The sequence below is a fragment of the Lepidochelys kempii genome, chromosome 8, assembly GCF_965140285.1.
Source record: "Lepidochelys kempii isolate rLepKem1 chromosome 8, rLepKem1.hap1, whole genome shotgun sequence".
Lineage (NCBI taxonomy): Eukaryota > Metazoa > Chordata > Testudines > Cheloniidae > Lepidochelys > Lepidochelys kempii.
In genome coordinates, this window is record NC_136387.1 from 2134725 (window position 1) to 2150175 (window position 15451).

At 46.4% G+C, this 15451-nt stretch overlaps 2 protein-coding genes across 2 annotated transcripts; both read left to right on the forward strand.

The window, feature by feature from the left end:
- Positions 1–411: 411 nt before the first annotated feature.
- LOC144930807 (ovomucoid-like) lies at positions 412–4923 on the forward strand. Its single transcript, XM_078854163.1, has 4 exons — positions 412–475; positions 2299–2321; positions 4372–4487; positions 4728–4923. The coding sequence occupies exons 1-4, from the start codon at positions 418–420 to the stop codon at positions 4807–4809; spliced, it is 279 nt and encodes a 92-aa protein (XP_078710289.1). The 5' UTR covers positions 412–417; the 3' UTR covers positions 4810–4923.
- A 4669-nt stretch (positions 4924–9592) lies between these two features.
- Positions 9593–14949, forward strand: LOC140916427 (ovomucoid-like). Its single transcript, XM_073358076.2, has 4 exons — positions 9593–9686; positions 12440–12462; positions 14512–14627; positions 14868–14949. Exons 1-4 carry the CDS (start codon positions 9629–9631, stop codon positions 14947–14949), a joined length of 279 nt encoding a protein of 92 aa, XP_073214177.2. The 5' UTR covers positions 9593–9628.
- The last annotated feature ends 502 nt before the right edge of the window (positions 14950–15451 follow it).

The following is a 15451-nucleotide window of genomic DNA, read 5'->3' on the forward strand; positions in this document are numbered from 1 at the left end:
TAGCCGGAAGAGGCTGGTAACACAGGTGCTTTGCTGGCTCGGTGCCTTTAACGTGCAGCGTGACGAATATGTTCCACACTCACAGTCCTGACAATCAGGAATGTCCAGGTTCGGCTGCCCATGTGCGCCATGGTGAGCACTCAGCCCACATAACTACTCCATTATTCACCAAATCAAGGGTGTGACTTTTCCTCCAACTTATCCTGGAAACTTGTTGTGGAGGAAACATTGTTCACAGCTTGGCATTCCCACTGAGAGCTTTGCTTCCGGTTGCCGGAGTTGTGAGTGAGTATTTCGGGTGAGTCACAATGAAGGTGGGTTCTCCGACACCCTATATATAGTGGGGCTCTGTGTGGGGGGTTTACTGAGGGAGCAGAGCACCAAGAGCCCACTGCAGACCAGACTGCCACGTCCGCCATGAAGATAACAGGGGCCGTTCTGCTCTTCGCTCTGGCACTTTGCTGCTTCTACTCAGGTGAGTCACTTTGGCTGTAGCCTGTGCTGAACCCTGCCCTAATCCCCGAAAGGATGGGGCCAGCCTCACTCTCATCTCTATAGGGGTTCGCACACCCCCACAGTGGCTGATTCCAGGAGCAGCTGGTTTATTTCTGAGATGCCGCTGCACAGCCTGGACATTGAGCAGCAGGCTGATTCCTGGAGCGCTGACCTCCCTGCACGGATCCCAGAGCTCGGAAGGGCTGTTCCCGGGCTTCTCTATGGACTGGGATCTCACTGACTCTGCCAGAAACCGAGGCAGCTCAAAAGATTCACAGCCCCTAGAAAACAAACATCCATGGAATCCCCTTTCTTTTGGAATTTCTTCTCATCCACGGTTCTAGTTGTTTTCTGATTATTTTGTTGGGGACAAGGGGGTTGGTTGGCAGTAAAATTCTTGATCTAGTTGCCTACATAATTTTAATTCCTGTCATTGTTTATTATGAAACTCCACAAAGAGGCCATTAGGTAGGGTGACCAGATGTACCAACTTTATAGGGATACTCCCAATATTCGGGGCTTTTTATTATATAGGCGCCTATTTCCCCTCCCCTTCCCCCCAGTTTTTCACAATTTTTATCTACTTACCCTACCATCAGGAGTCAAAAATTCCCACCCTGGATCAGACCAGGCACCCTTCTACCCAATCTCTGTTTCCAACACTAGCCTGTGCCAGTGTATTTAGAGCGATGTACAAGGCCCTCAGCAGTTCTGAGGGAAGCTTCCCACAGGAAAAAGTTCTTCTTACCTTGTATTACGTAGGAGTTGCTTTATACCCTGAATTAATCCAGTTCAACGATACTTTATTAGCATGACAAGATCTATGGCATTGCCAAAGTAGAAAGCGGAGGATTTAGATCCTCTCCAAACATTTGGTTTTTTGGGGTTAATTCCCATCTTGTAATGCTGGATGATCCCGTTATCCATAGCTCCTTAATACAGATAATCGTCACTTGGGGGGCTGAGTTCTTAGTCAATTGGATAGAGTTTCATTAACAAACAGAGTCAGACCTGTTCAGAATGAAACGTCTCATTAGAATTGAGTAATTGTTGATGTAATTCTGTGCTATGGCTTAACTCTGAAGAAACACTCAAATAATGGAGGTTTCAGAGTAGCAGCCGCGTTAGTCTGTATTCGCAAAAAGAAAAGGGGGACTTGTGGCACCTTAGAGACTAACCAACTTATTTGAGCATAAGCTTTCATGAGCTACAGCTCACTTCATCGGATACGGAGCGAGAGAGAGTCAAAAGCTGCTGAGGTTTTTATGGATGCCCGTGAGATCCTGGATCCTGCAAAATAGCTGATGAGGCACAACCGTTAGTGTTCTGGTATTTTTCAGACAGTGTCAATGAACGGACCAGACAGGGTCCGTGACAGAGCGTGCAGTGTTATGGTCACACCATCCAAACGGATGTTAGAGTAAAATGTAAAACTCTCTTTCTGGATGCTTGTAATGTACTACGACATGAAGTTCCTGGAAAAGTAGGAAACTCCCCAGCCTCCCGCAAAGGTGAGGGTGAGATCCTGTAGAGGAGACACCTGTCTAGAGTAGGATCACTCTGGAACGTCCCAAGAATGTTTGCCTCTTCCTCCGTTCCTCCTTTGCGACGTCACTTCAGTTAACACAGGTATACAAGAGCTGACATCCCTAGTGGCACAACCCCATACCAGAACATTTGAAAAGGCTCTGTACCAAAGTAAAGAGAGAGACTTGGTCAGAACTCGGGACATCAATAACCCCAGCACCAGGATGGGCGAGAGAATCTGAAACAGTCTCATTCTGTCTGTATGTTTTGTTCCAGATGCTGCTGGCCAGGCTGGTAAGGTAAGTCGAACTCTCCCTGTTCATTAATAATCACTTTCCCCAGTCTCTGGCTTGTAACATCACAGGGACCATTATCTCTGGGTTAGAAACATGCTAGAACTCATGACTCAAAGCAGAAGCAGAGTCTACCTCGTGCCCGAGCCAGGGGGGAGTGAATATCTGGGGCTGAGAATCCCTGGGTACATCTACACTGGAACAAAAGATCCAGGGCCTGGCCATGGCTGGACCGGCTGAGCTGACATGGGCTCAGGGGGCTTGGGCTGCAGGCCTAAAAATTGCAGTGTAGATGTTCGGGCTCTGGGATCCTCCCCCCTCGTGGGCTACCAAAGCTCGGGCTCCAGCCCAAGCCCAAATGTCTACACAGCAATTGTACAGCCCGAGCCCAAGTCAGCTGACCTGAGCTAGCCAGGAGTGTCTCACTGCCGAGTAGACGTAAGCCATGGGGTCAGAGTGATGGATTCCATAGACTATTGTACAGGGCAGTCTGTGATGGGCCTGGGGGAGACATAGGGAGCAACTGAGACAGAACAGAGGAGGTGACGGTATGACAAGAGCATGAGGTTTTTTATTTATGAGCATCTGCTGCCTGTGGAGATGCTCTTTCACTCACATTCTATATGATGTAGGTTCAGAAGCGTCTCTTAGACCAGCCTGTACCCCTATGTTCACCCCTTTAAGAAGACTGTGATAAATTTTGTACAAAGTATGCAGTGTAAGGGATCATTTGAAAACTCATAATGTGCTGAACATTATTGTCCTGTTAAGTCTGTGAGACACCATGGTATGTAAAGTTATAAGATTCTACTGTATAAGACATGTCCCCAATCTGGGGAAACAGTCATAAACCAGAGACAAAAGACAAACTAACACCTCAGCCAGGTCTCCACATAATCAAACGGACCATCACGTGGTTAAGGGGCCATTCTTTGGCAGCAAAAAAGCTGTGAGCGAGAAATTTACTTGTTGGCAAAGGAACAGCTGGAGGTTCCCATCCCTACAAACTTTCTGTCGCATGAACCCCAGCTGGAGATGATGCTCAAAGAAGAGGGAAAAATATAAGAATGGGGAACAAACTCCCCAAGTTACTCCTCCCTTTCTCTCTGCCCATGACATCAACAACACCTGAAAGACAAGGAAAGTAACAGTGGACTGAGGGAGGGGTCCTGGCGGAAATGACAGCCAGTAAGACTGCTGAAGCATTTGGTGAGAGAGACCTTTTGCTTTGAGTTCACTTAGCTTGATAAGTCAGGCATTAGTGGTGTTTTGCTTTTATTTTCTTGTAGCCAATCCTGACTTTGATGCCTCCTGACTTGTAATCACTTAAAATCTATCTTTCTGTAGTTAAGCATCTTGTTTTATCTAAACCAGTGTGTTTGGATTGAAGTGTTTGGAAAACTCCATTTGCGACAATAGGATTTGTGCATTTCATTTTCTATTAATAAAATGACAGACTTTATAGGAGCTTATATGGTCCAGGAGGGTGCTGGGCAGTACAGAATTCACACTACTGGGGGAAAGTCTGGGACTGGAAATTTGCTGCTCTTCCCCTGCAGTGTAATTCAAGAGTGGCTTCCTAAAGGACTCATACAGTACAGCTCGGAGTAATTTACATGCTGGAAGCTGTGTGTGAGTAGGAACAGGAGTGGTTGCTTTCATAGCAAAGCAGAGTAAAAGGCACCCCAGGTTGGAGGATTGAGGGGACACAGCTGTTCATCAGTCCAGATTGTACCCTGGGTAATGTCAGATTAGCATCTGATGCCTGCGGAGATGCCCCTTTGCTCACACACCATGTGATGTGGGTTCAGAAACGTCTCTTACACCAGGGAGACGGGCCCGGCTCCTCCTGGCAGCGAGAGGGGAATTGGGAAGTCAGTTAATCAGAACGTCAGTAGAGACTAGGGACAGGATTAGGTACTGTGACCTCTGGGGGCCAGGGACTGTCCCTTCCTCTCTATTCAGAGAATGCCCAGCCCCATGGGCGAGTGGGGGCATCGGGGCACTACTGAAATGCAGAAAATAACTGTAATAGCAATTCTAATGTTCCTTGTAGGGTTTCTGCAGTGAGTACAAGAAGCCTCCGGAAATCTGCACCTTAGAGTACAACCCGGTCTGTGGCACTGATGGCAAGACATATGGAAACAAATGTGTCTTTTGTGGAGCAGTCTAGTAAGTATCAGAATAAAGGGCCCACTAACAAGAACTAAAATACAATTGTGAGGTAATTCAAGGCCCTGCCTGCGCCCATATCTTTACTTCGTAGAGGCTGGGTCGACTTCCTCAGTGTAATTTTTCCTGTCAGCAAATAAGCTCTGGTGAATTTGACCTCCTGGGGCCTTGACAGATGCTTTGATCTCTTTGGCCATCAGGTTGCAGCACTGAGTTCTGTGTCTCTCTCTTTCCCTCTAGTGAAAACCTTGGAAGTCTTTGCTTTCAGCATTATGGAGAATGCAAGTCGCACAATGAGGACAAGGAAAGAGAAGACCTTTAGCATTTGGTTCCCATGAGCAGATCCCTGCACGGAGTCACGTTCTCGTCTCATCCATCGGTTCCAGGCCTCTAAGAGCATCGCTGACTCTCCACCTGTCTATGCAATAAAGCAAACTCAGCAGAATTTGTGACCTCTGTGGGGTTTTTTCCCCCTTTCCAAGGAGGGACTCTGCTCTCCCGTGTCTCACACAAGCTCTCCCCAGCTTACAGACCAGAGTTAATGAGAACACAAAGTGCAGTAACCAGTCACAGGCTTTAAGGGAGCCACAGACTGGCAAGTATTATATCTCCTCCTGCCATGGCTTTTCCTACAAGATAAATCGATACACAAACCCCGGACACGTTCCCTGTGTCTGACTCCCTTCCAGGCCTGAGTATTCTCCATGGACCACAACACGAGACCGTGAGCAAAGCCCACGTAAAAGGCCTTGACCTGGGAGAACAGCAAGGGATGGGAGGATACAGGATCCCCAACCCAGACATAGGGCCCAGGGGGCTACTTGTCGGGGTGGGAGGTGTAAAGGGCTTGTGGGCATGTGGATCCATGCTGTGCGTCACACCCTACACACCAACAAACCCTTGATCCTTCCGATACTGCCCCCCCAGAGACCCACGAGCTGCCCAGCCTGTCCGTCTCCTCCATGGCGCGCAGGGGACTGCAGAGTCCCTCTGACTGGGGTCTGAGCTGCGCTGTGCAGCAGACCAACAACCTTCCACATTTGGTTCTTCACGTGCATGGAAGCTGCCTCACTTCTGGGCTGCCCTGGGGGACTCCCAGTGACTCATGAGAGTCTGGGGGCAGGGAGACGTCAGAGACAAAGAACGGGGAGGTTGGTATAAAGAGGCAGCCCGAAATGACTCTTGGGAAAGGGGGAGTCTATACAGGAAGGATGGGATCCACCTAAACCAGACTGGAACCAGATTGCTGCCACTTAAAATTAAAACGGTCGTTGAGCAGTTTTAAAACTAAGGGCTGGGGGAAAGCCGAGAGGTGCGGAGGAGCACGTGGTTGGGACAGAGACGTCCCTTAGGGCAGGATCTACTAATGGAGATTGGCTATGTCCTATTAAGGAGGAGAGGATGGAAGATGATAAAGTACAGGTAGGATCTGATGAGAAACAGTCAAATGAAAAAAAGTCTCATTTAATTACGTCATGCAACGGGAGACAGCTAAAAAGCGACACATTTTAAAAGTGCTTCTATACCAATAATAAGCTGGGTGAACTAGAGCGCCTCGTATTCAATGAGGATATTGATATAACAGGCATCACAGAAACCTGGTGGAATGAGGATAATCACTGGGACACAGTAATACCAGGGTACAAAATACATCGGAAGGACAGAACAGGTCATGCTGGTGGGGGAGGGGCACTGTATGTGAAAGAAATCAAATGAATCCAATGAAGTAAAAATCTTAAATGAACCAAACTGTGCCATAGAATCTCTCTGGCTAGTAATTCCATGCTCGAATAATAAGAATATACCAGTAGGGACATATTACCGACCACCTGACCAGGATGGTGATGGTGACTGTGAAATACTCAGGGAGATTAGAGAGGCTATTAAAATAAAAAACTCAATAATAATTGAGGATTTCAACTATCCCATATTGACTGGGTTCATGTCACCTCGGGACGGGATGCAGAGAGAAAGTTTCTTGACACCTTAAATGACGGCTTCTTGGAGCAGCTACTCCTGGAACCCACAAGAGGAGAGGCAATTCTTGATTTAGTCCTAAGTGGAGCACAGGATCAGGTCCAAGAGGTGACTATGGCTGGACCGCTTGGTAGTAGTGACCATAATATACTTAAATTTAACATCCCTGTGGCGGGGAAAACACCACAGCAGCCCAACACTGTAGCATTTAGTTTCAGAAAGGGGAACGACACAAAAACAAGGAGGTTAGTTAAACAGAAATTAAAGGGTACAGCACCAAAAGTAAAATCCCTGCAAGCTGCATGGAAACTTTTTAAAGACACCATAATAGAGGCTCAACTTAAATGTCTACCCCAAATTAAAAAACAAAGTAAGAGAACCGAAAAAGAGCCGCCATGGCGAAACAACAAAGTAAGAGAAGCAGTGAGAGGCAAAAGAGGCATCCTACGAAGAGTGGAAATTAAATCCTAGTGAGGAAAATAGAAAGGAGCATGAACTCTGGCAAATGAAGTATAAAAATACAATTACGAAGGCCAAAATAGAATTTGAGGAACAGCTAGCCAAAGACTCAAAAAGTAATAGCAAACATTTTTTTAATGACATCAGAAGCAGGAAGCCTGCTAAACAACCAGTGGGGAACTGAACGATCAAGGTGCTAAAGGAGCACTCAAGGACGATAAGGCCATTGTGGAGAAACTAAACAAATTCTTTGCATCAGCCTTCACGGCTGAGGATTTGAAGGAGATTCCTAAACCTGAGCCACTCTTTTTAGGTGACAAATCTGAGGAACTGTCCCAGACTGAGGTGTCATCAGAGGAGGTTTTGGAACAAATTGATAAATTAAAGAGTAATCACTCACCAGGACGAGGTGGGATTCACCAAGAGTTTTGAAGGAACTCAAATGTGAAATTGCAGGACTACTAACTGTAGTCTCTAACCCATCATGTCAATCAGCTTCTGTGCCAAATGGCTGGAGGTTAGTTAATGTGGGGCCAATTTTTTAAAAGGGCTCCAGAGGTGACCCTGGCAATTACAGGCCAGTAAGCCTGACTTCAGTACCTGGCAAACTGGTTGAAACTATAGTAAAGAACAAAATTGTCAGACACAGAGATGAACATAATTTCTTGGGAAGAGTCAACATAGTTTTTTAAAGGGAAATCATGCCTCACCAATCTACTAGAACTCTTTGAGGGGGTCAACAAGCATTTGGACAAGGGGGATCCAGTGGATATAGTGTACTTAGATTGTCAGAAAACCTTTGACAAGGTCCCTCGCCAAAGGCTATTAAGCAAAGTAAGCAGTCATGGGATAAGAGAGAAGGTTCTCTCATGGATTGGTAACTGGTTAAAAGATAGGAAACAAAGGGTAGGAGTAAATAGTCAGTTTTCAGAATGGAGAGAGGTGAACAGTGGTGTCCCCCAGGGGTCTGTACTGGGGCCAGTCCTATTCAACATGTTCATAAATGATCTGGAAAAAGGGATAAACAGTGAAGTGGCAAAATTTGCAGATGATACAAAAACTACTCAAGATAGTTAAATCCCAGGCAGACTGTGAAGAGCTACAAAAGAATCTCACAAAACTGGGTGACTTGGCAACAAAATGGCAGATGAAATTCAACGTTGATAAATGCAAAGCAATGCACATTGGAAAACATCATCCCCGCTATACATATAAAACGATGGGTCTCAATTAGCTGTTACCACTCAAGAAAGAGAGCTTGGAGTCATTGTGGAGAGTTCTCTGAAAACATCCACTCAGTGTGCAGTGGCCGTCAAAACAGCAAACAGAATGTTGGGAATCATTAGGAAAGGGATAGATAATAAGAGAGAAAATACCATGTTGCCTCTACATATATCCATGGTGCACCCACATCTTGAATACTGCGTGCAGATGTGGTCACCCCATCTCAAAAAAGATATATTGGACTTGGAAAAGGTTCAGAAAAGGGCAACAAAAATTATTAGGGGTATGGAGCGTCTGCCATATGAGGAGGGATTAATGAGACTGGAACTTTTCAGCTTGGAAAAAAGACAACTAAGGGGGGATATGATAGAGGTCTATAAAATCAAAACTGGCGTGGAGAAAGTAAATAAGGAAGTGTTATATACTCCTTCTCATAACACAAGAACTAGGGGTCACCAAATGAAATTAATAGGCAGCAGGTTTAAAACAAACAAAAGGAAGTATTTTTTCACACAAGACACAGTCAACCTGTGGAACTCCTTGCCAGAGAATGTTGTGAAGGCCAAGACAATAACAAGGTTCAAAAAAGAATGAGATAAATTCATGGAAGATAGGTCATGGAGGATAGGAGGATGTACAGAGATGGTGTCCCTAGCCTGTGTTTGCCAGAAGCTGGGAAATGGTGACAGGGAGTGGATCACTTGATGATTCCCTGTTCTGTTCATTCCCTCTGGGGCACCTGGCATTGGCCACTGTTGGCAGACAGAATACTGGGCTAGATGGACCTTTGGTCTGACCAGTGTGCCTGTTCTTATGCTCTCATGACTCAGGGACCCGGTTTTGATTCTCAGACTGAGATGTTTCAGAGTAACAGCCGTATTAGTCTGTATTTGCAAAAAGAAAAGGAGGACTTGTGGCACCTTAGAGACTAACCAATTTATTTGAGCATGAGCTTTCGTGAGCTACAGCTCACTTCCTCAGATGCATGCTGTGGAAACTGCAGCAGACATTATATACACAGAGACCATGAAACAATACCTCCTCCCACCCCACTCTCCTGCTGGTAATAGCCGGAAGAGGCTGGTAACACAGGTGCTTTGGCTCGGTGCCTTTAACGTGCAGCGTGACGAATATGTTCCACACTCACAGTCCTGACAATCAGGAATGTCCAGGTTCGGCTGCCCATGTGCGCCATGGTGAGCACTCAGCCCACATAACTACTCCATTATTCACCAAATCAAGGGTGTGACTTTTCCTCCAACTTATCCTGGAAACTTGTTGTGGAGGAAACATTGTTCACAGCTTGGCATTCCCACTGAGAGCTTTGCTTCCGGTTGCCGGAGTTGTGAGTGAGTATTTCGGGTGAGTCACAATGAAGGTGGGTTCTCCGACACCCTATATATAGTGGGGCTCTGTGTGGGGGGTTTACTGAGGGAGCAGAGCACCAAGAGCCCACTGCAGACCAGACAGCCACGTCCGCCATGAAGATAACAGGGGCCGTTCTGCTCTTCGCTCTGGCACTTTGCTGCTTCTACTCAGGTGAGTCACTTTGGCTGTAGCCTGTGCTGAACCCTGCCCTAATCCCCGAAAGGATGGGGCCAGCCTCACTCTCATCTCTATAGGGGTTCGCACACCCCCACAGTGGCTGATTCTAGGAGCAGCTGGTTTATTTCTGAGATGCCACTGCACAGCCTGGACATTGAGCAGCAGGCTGATTCCAGGAGCGCTGACCTCCCTGCACGGATCCCAGAGCTCGGAAGGGCTGTTCCCGGGCTTCTCTATGGACTGGGATCTCACTGACTCTGCCAGAAACCGAGGCAGCTCAAAAGATTCACAGCCCCTAGAAAACAAACATCCATGGAATCCCCTTTCTTTTGGAATTTCTTCTCATCCACGGTTCTAGTTGTTTTCTGATTATTTTGTTGGGGACAAGGGGGTTGGTTGGCAGTAAAATTCTTGATCTAGTTGCCTACATAATTTTAATTCCTGTCATTGTTTATTAAGAAACTCCACAAAGAGGCCATTAGGTAGGGTGACCAGATGTATCGACTTTATAGGGACACTCCCAATATTGGGGGCTTTTTCTTATATAGGTGCCTATTTCCCCTCCCCTTCCCCCCAGTTTTTCACAATTTTTATCTACTTACCCTACCATCAGGAGTCAAAAATTCCCACCCTGGATCAGACCAGGCACCCTTCTACCCAATCTCTGTTTCCAACACTAGCCTGTGCCAGTGTATTTAGAGCGATGTACAAGGCCCTCAGCAGTTCTGAGGGAAGCTTCCCACAGGAAAAATTTCTTCTTACCTTGTATTACATAGGAGTTGCTTTATGCCCTGAATTAATCCAGTTCAACGATACTTTATTAGCATGACAAGATCTATGGCATTGCCAAAGTAGAAAGCGGAGGATTTAGATCCTCTCCAAACATTTGCTTTGTTGGGGTTAAATCCCTACCTTGTAATGCTGGATGATCCCGTTATCCATAGCTCCTTAATACAGATAATCGTCACTTGGGGGGCTGAGATCTTAGTCAATTGGATAGAGTTTCATTAACAGAGTCAGACCTGTTCAGAATGAAACGTCTCATTAGAATTGAGTAATTGTTGATGTAACTCTGTGCTATGGCTTAACTCTGAAGAGACACTCAAATAATGGAGGTTTCAGAGTAGCAGCCGCATTAGTCTGTATTCGCAAAAAGAACAGGAGGACTTGTGGCACCTTAGAGACTAACCAATTTATTTGAGCATAAGCTTTCGTGAGCTACAGCTCACTTCATCAGATACGGAGCGAGAGAGAGTCAAAAGCTGCTGAGGTTTTTATGGATGCCCGTGAGATCCTGGATCCTGCAAAATAGCTGCTGAGACACAACCGTTAGTGTTCTGGTATTTTTCAGACAGTGTCAATGAACGGACCAGACAGGGTCCGTGGCAGAGTGTGCAGTGTTATGGTCACACCATCCAAACGGATGTTAGAGTAAAATGTAAAACTCTCTTTCTGGATGCTTGTAATGTACTACGACATGATTTCTCAGAATCCAGAACCCTAACACACAAGAACCCAAAACACAGAGAGAGACAAAGCAGGCTGCTCCCGAAGGCACCGAGGCACAATTCAATCCCTATTGCTCTAGGTTGGCTCTTTGAAAATGGACTCCTGAAGACCTAGATCACAAGTTTCCCAACAGAGCCCCTAATTAGCAGGACCAAGAAGCAGAACCAGGAAACCCCGCACACTTCAAGAGAGATCAGGGAACAACAGAGACACCTGAAGTGGAGTCAATGTGAGAGGCCAGCACCTGACAGTGTCAATGAATGGACTAGGCAGCCTGTTGAGAACAGGAGAACCCAATGGCAGAAAAGTGGCTGTGGTATGAAATGCCTCTGAAATGCAGGACTCCGTAACAGGCTTTGGAAAGCAAAGCCATTAACCACTTTTGTTGTGGATAGTTTTGGGTCCAATCCTGCTACCACTGGTGTCAATGAATGTTTCTTGGCCTCTGTTGGCTGGATGTAGCTTTGAAAGAACATCAGGGTATTATGGAGCTGGCAGCTAACAGAGCTAGTCCTTAGGCTCAAGTGGCAGGGGCCTGTGTTTCAAAAGCTAAAGAGGAGATCAACATGTGGGTGTTGTTTTATTATAGGTGGCTTAAGACAAGCATGATCCCGCTATATGGTTGAACTGATCCCCCATGAAACTCCAAAGAAAGAAAGAAAGAAAGAAAGAAAGAAAGAAAGAAAGAAAGAAAGAAAGAAAGAAAGAAAGAAAGAAAGAAAGAAAGAAAGAAAGAAAGAAAGAAAGAAAGAAAGAAAGTTCTTTGCATTTTTATGATTAAGTCTTGCTGACAACATGAATGTTTTCTGAACCCTTTCACTGAATTGAGTGAGTAGATACAGTGTTACCCTTCATCCAGAAGGAGAAGGGTTAAAACAAATAGCACTGATATCTTCTCAGAAGTTCCTGGAAAAGTAGGAAACTCCCCAGCCTCCTGCAAAGGTGAGGGTGAGATCCTGTAGAGGAGACACCTGTCTAGAGTAGGATCACTCTGGAACGTCCCAAGAATGTTTGCCTCTTCCTTCCTCCGTTCCTCCTTTGCGACGTCAATTCAGTTAATACAGGTATACAAGAGCTGACATCCCTAGTGGCACAACCCCATACCAGAACATTTGAAAAGGCTCTGTACCAAAGTAAAGAGAGAGACTTGGTCAGAACTCGGGACATCAATAACCCCAGCACCAGGATGGGCGAGAGAATCTGAAACAGTCTCATTCTGTCTGTATGTTTTGTTCCAGATGCTGCTGGCCAGGCTGGTAAGGTAAGTCGAACTCTCCCTGTTCATTAATAATCACTTTCCTCAGTCTCTGGCTTGTAACATCATAGGGACCATGATCTCTGGGTTAGAAACATGCTAGAACTCATGACTCAAAGCAGAAGCAGAGTCTACCTCATGCCCGAGCCAGGGGAGAGTGAATCTCTGAGGCTGAGAATCCCTGGGTACATCTACACTGGAACAAAAGATCCAGGGCCTGGCCATGGCTGGACCGGCTGAGCTGACATGGGCTCAGGGGGCTTGGGCTGCAGGCCTAAAAATTGCGGTATAGATGTTCGGGCTCTGGGATCCTCTCCCCTCGTGGGGTACCAAAGCTCGGGCTCCAGCCCAAGCCCAAATGTCTACACAGCAATTGTACAGCCCGAGCCCAAGTCAGCTGACCTGAGCTAGCCAGGAGTGTCTCACTGCCGAGTAGACGTAAGCCATGGGGTCAGAGTGATGGATTCCATAGACTATTGTACAGGGCAGTCTGTGATGGGCCTGGGGGAGACATAGGGAGCAACTGAGACAGAACAGAGGAGGTGACGGTATGACAAGAGCATGAGGTTTTTTATTTATGAGCATCTGCTAACTGTGGAGATGCTCTTTCACTCACATTCTATATGATGTAGGTTCAGAAGCCTCTCTTAGACCAGCCTGTACCCCTATGTTCACCCCTTTAAGAAGACTGTGATAAATTTTGTACAAAGTATGCAGTGTAAGGGATCATTTGAAAACTCATAATGTGCTGAACATTATTGTCCTGTTAAGTCTGTGAGACACCATGGTATGTAAAGTTATAAGATTCTACTGTATAAGACATGTCCCCAATCTGGGGAAACAGTCATAAACCAGAGACAAAAGACAAACTAACACCTCAGCCAGGTCTCTACATAATCAAACGGACCATCACGTGGTTAAGGGGCCATTCTTTGGCAGCAAAAAAGCTGTGAGCGAGAAATTTACTTGTTGGCAAAGGAACAGCTGGAGGTTCCCATCCCCACAAACTTTCTGTCGCATGAACCCCAGCTGGAGATGATGCTCAAAGAAGAGGGAAAAATATAAGAATGGGGAACAAACTCCCCAAGTTACTCCTCCCTTTCTCTCTGCCCATGACATCAACAACACCTGAAAGACAAGGAAAGTAACAGTGGACTGAGGGAGGGGTCCTGGCGGAAATGACAGCCAGTAAGACTGCTGAAGCATTTGGTGAGAGAGACCTTTTGCTTTGAATTCGCTTAGCTGGATAAGTCAGGCATTAGTGGTGTTTTGCTTTTATTTTCTTGTAGCCAATCCTGACTTTGATGCCTCCTGACTTGTAATCACTTAAAATCTATCTTTCTGTAGTTAAGCATCTTGTTTTATCTAAACCAGTGTGTTTGGATTGAAGTGTTTGGAAAACTCCATTTGCGACAATAGGATTTGTGCATTTCATTTTCTATTAATAAAATGACAGACTTTATAGGAGCTTATATGGTCCAGGAGGGTGCTGGGCAGTACAAGATGCACACTTCTGGGGGAAGTCTGGGACTGGAAATTTGCTGCTCTTCCCCTGCAGTGTAATTCGAGAGTGGCTTGCCAAAAGACTCATACCGTACAGCTCGGAGTAATTTACATGCTGGAAGCTGTGTGTGAGTAGGAACAGGAGTGGTTGCTTTCATAGCAAAGCAGAGTAAAAGGCACCCCAGGTTGGAGGATTGAGGGGACACAGCTGTTCATCAGTCCAGATTGTACCCTGGGTAATGTCAGATTAGCATCTGATGCCTACGGAGATGCCCCTTCGCTCACACACCATGTGATGTGGGTTCAGAAACGTCTCTTACACCAGGGAGATGGGCCCGGCTCCTCCTGGCAGCGAGAGGGGAATTGGGAAGTCAGTTAATCAGAACGTCAGCAGAGACTAGGGACAGGATTAGGTACTGTGAGCTCTGGGGGGCAGGGACTGTCCCTTCCTCTCTATTCAGAGAATGCCCAGCCCCATGGGCGAGTGGGGGCATCGGGGCACTACTGAAATGCAGACAATTACTGTAATAGCAATTCTAATGTTCCTGGTAGGGTTTCTGCAGTGAGTACAAGAAGCCTCCAGAAATCTGCACCTTAGAGTACAACCCGGTCTGTGGCACTGATGGCAAGACATATGGAAACAAATGTGTCTTTTGTGGAGCAGTCTAGTAAGTATCAGAATAAAGGGCCCACTAACAAAAACTAAAATACAATTGTGAGGTAATTCAAGGCCCTGCCTGCGCCCATATCTTTACCTCGTAGAGGCTGGGTCGACTTCCTCAGTGTAATTTTTCCTGTCAGCAAATAAGCTCTGGTGAATTTGACCTCCTGGGGCCTTGACAGATGCTTTGCTCTCTTTGGCCATCAGGTTGCAGCACTGAGTTCTGTGTCTCTCTCCTTCCCTCTAGTGAAAACCTTGGAAGTCTTTGCTTTCAGCATTATGGAGAATGCAAGTCACACAATGAGGACAAGGCAAGAGAAGACCTTTAGCATTTGGTTCCCATGAGCAGATCCCTGCACGGAGTCACGTTCTCGTCTCATCCATCGGTTCCAGGCCTCTAAGAGCATCGCTGACTCCCCACCTGTCTATGCAATAAAGCAAACTCAGCAGAATTTGTGACCTCTGTGGGGTTTTTTCCCCCTTTCCAAGGAGGGACTCTGCTCTCCCGTGTCTCACACAAGCTCTCCCCAGCTTACAGACCAGAGTTAATGAGAACACAAAGTGCAGTAACCAGTCACAGGCTTTAAGGGAGCCACAGACTGGCAAGTATTATATCTCCTCCTGCCATGGCTTTTCCTACAAGATAAATCGATACACAAACCCCGGACACATTCCCTGTGTCTGACTCCCTTCCAGGCCTGAGTATTCTCCATGGACCACAACACGAGACCGTGAGCAAAGCCCACGTAAAAGGCCTTGACCTGGGAGAACAGCAAGGGATGGGAGGATACAGGATCCCCAACCCAGACATAGGGCCCAGGGGGCTACTTG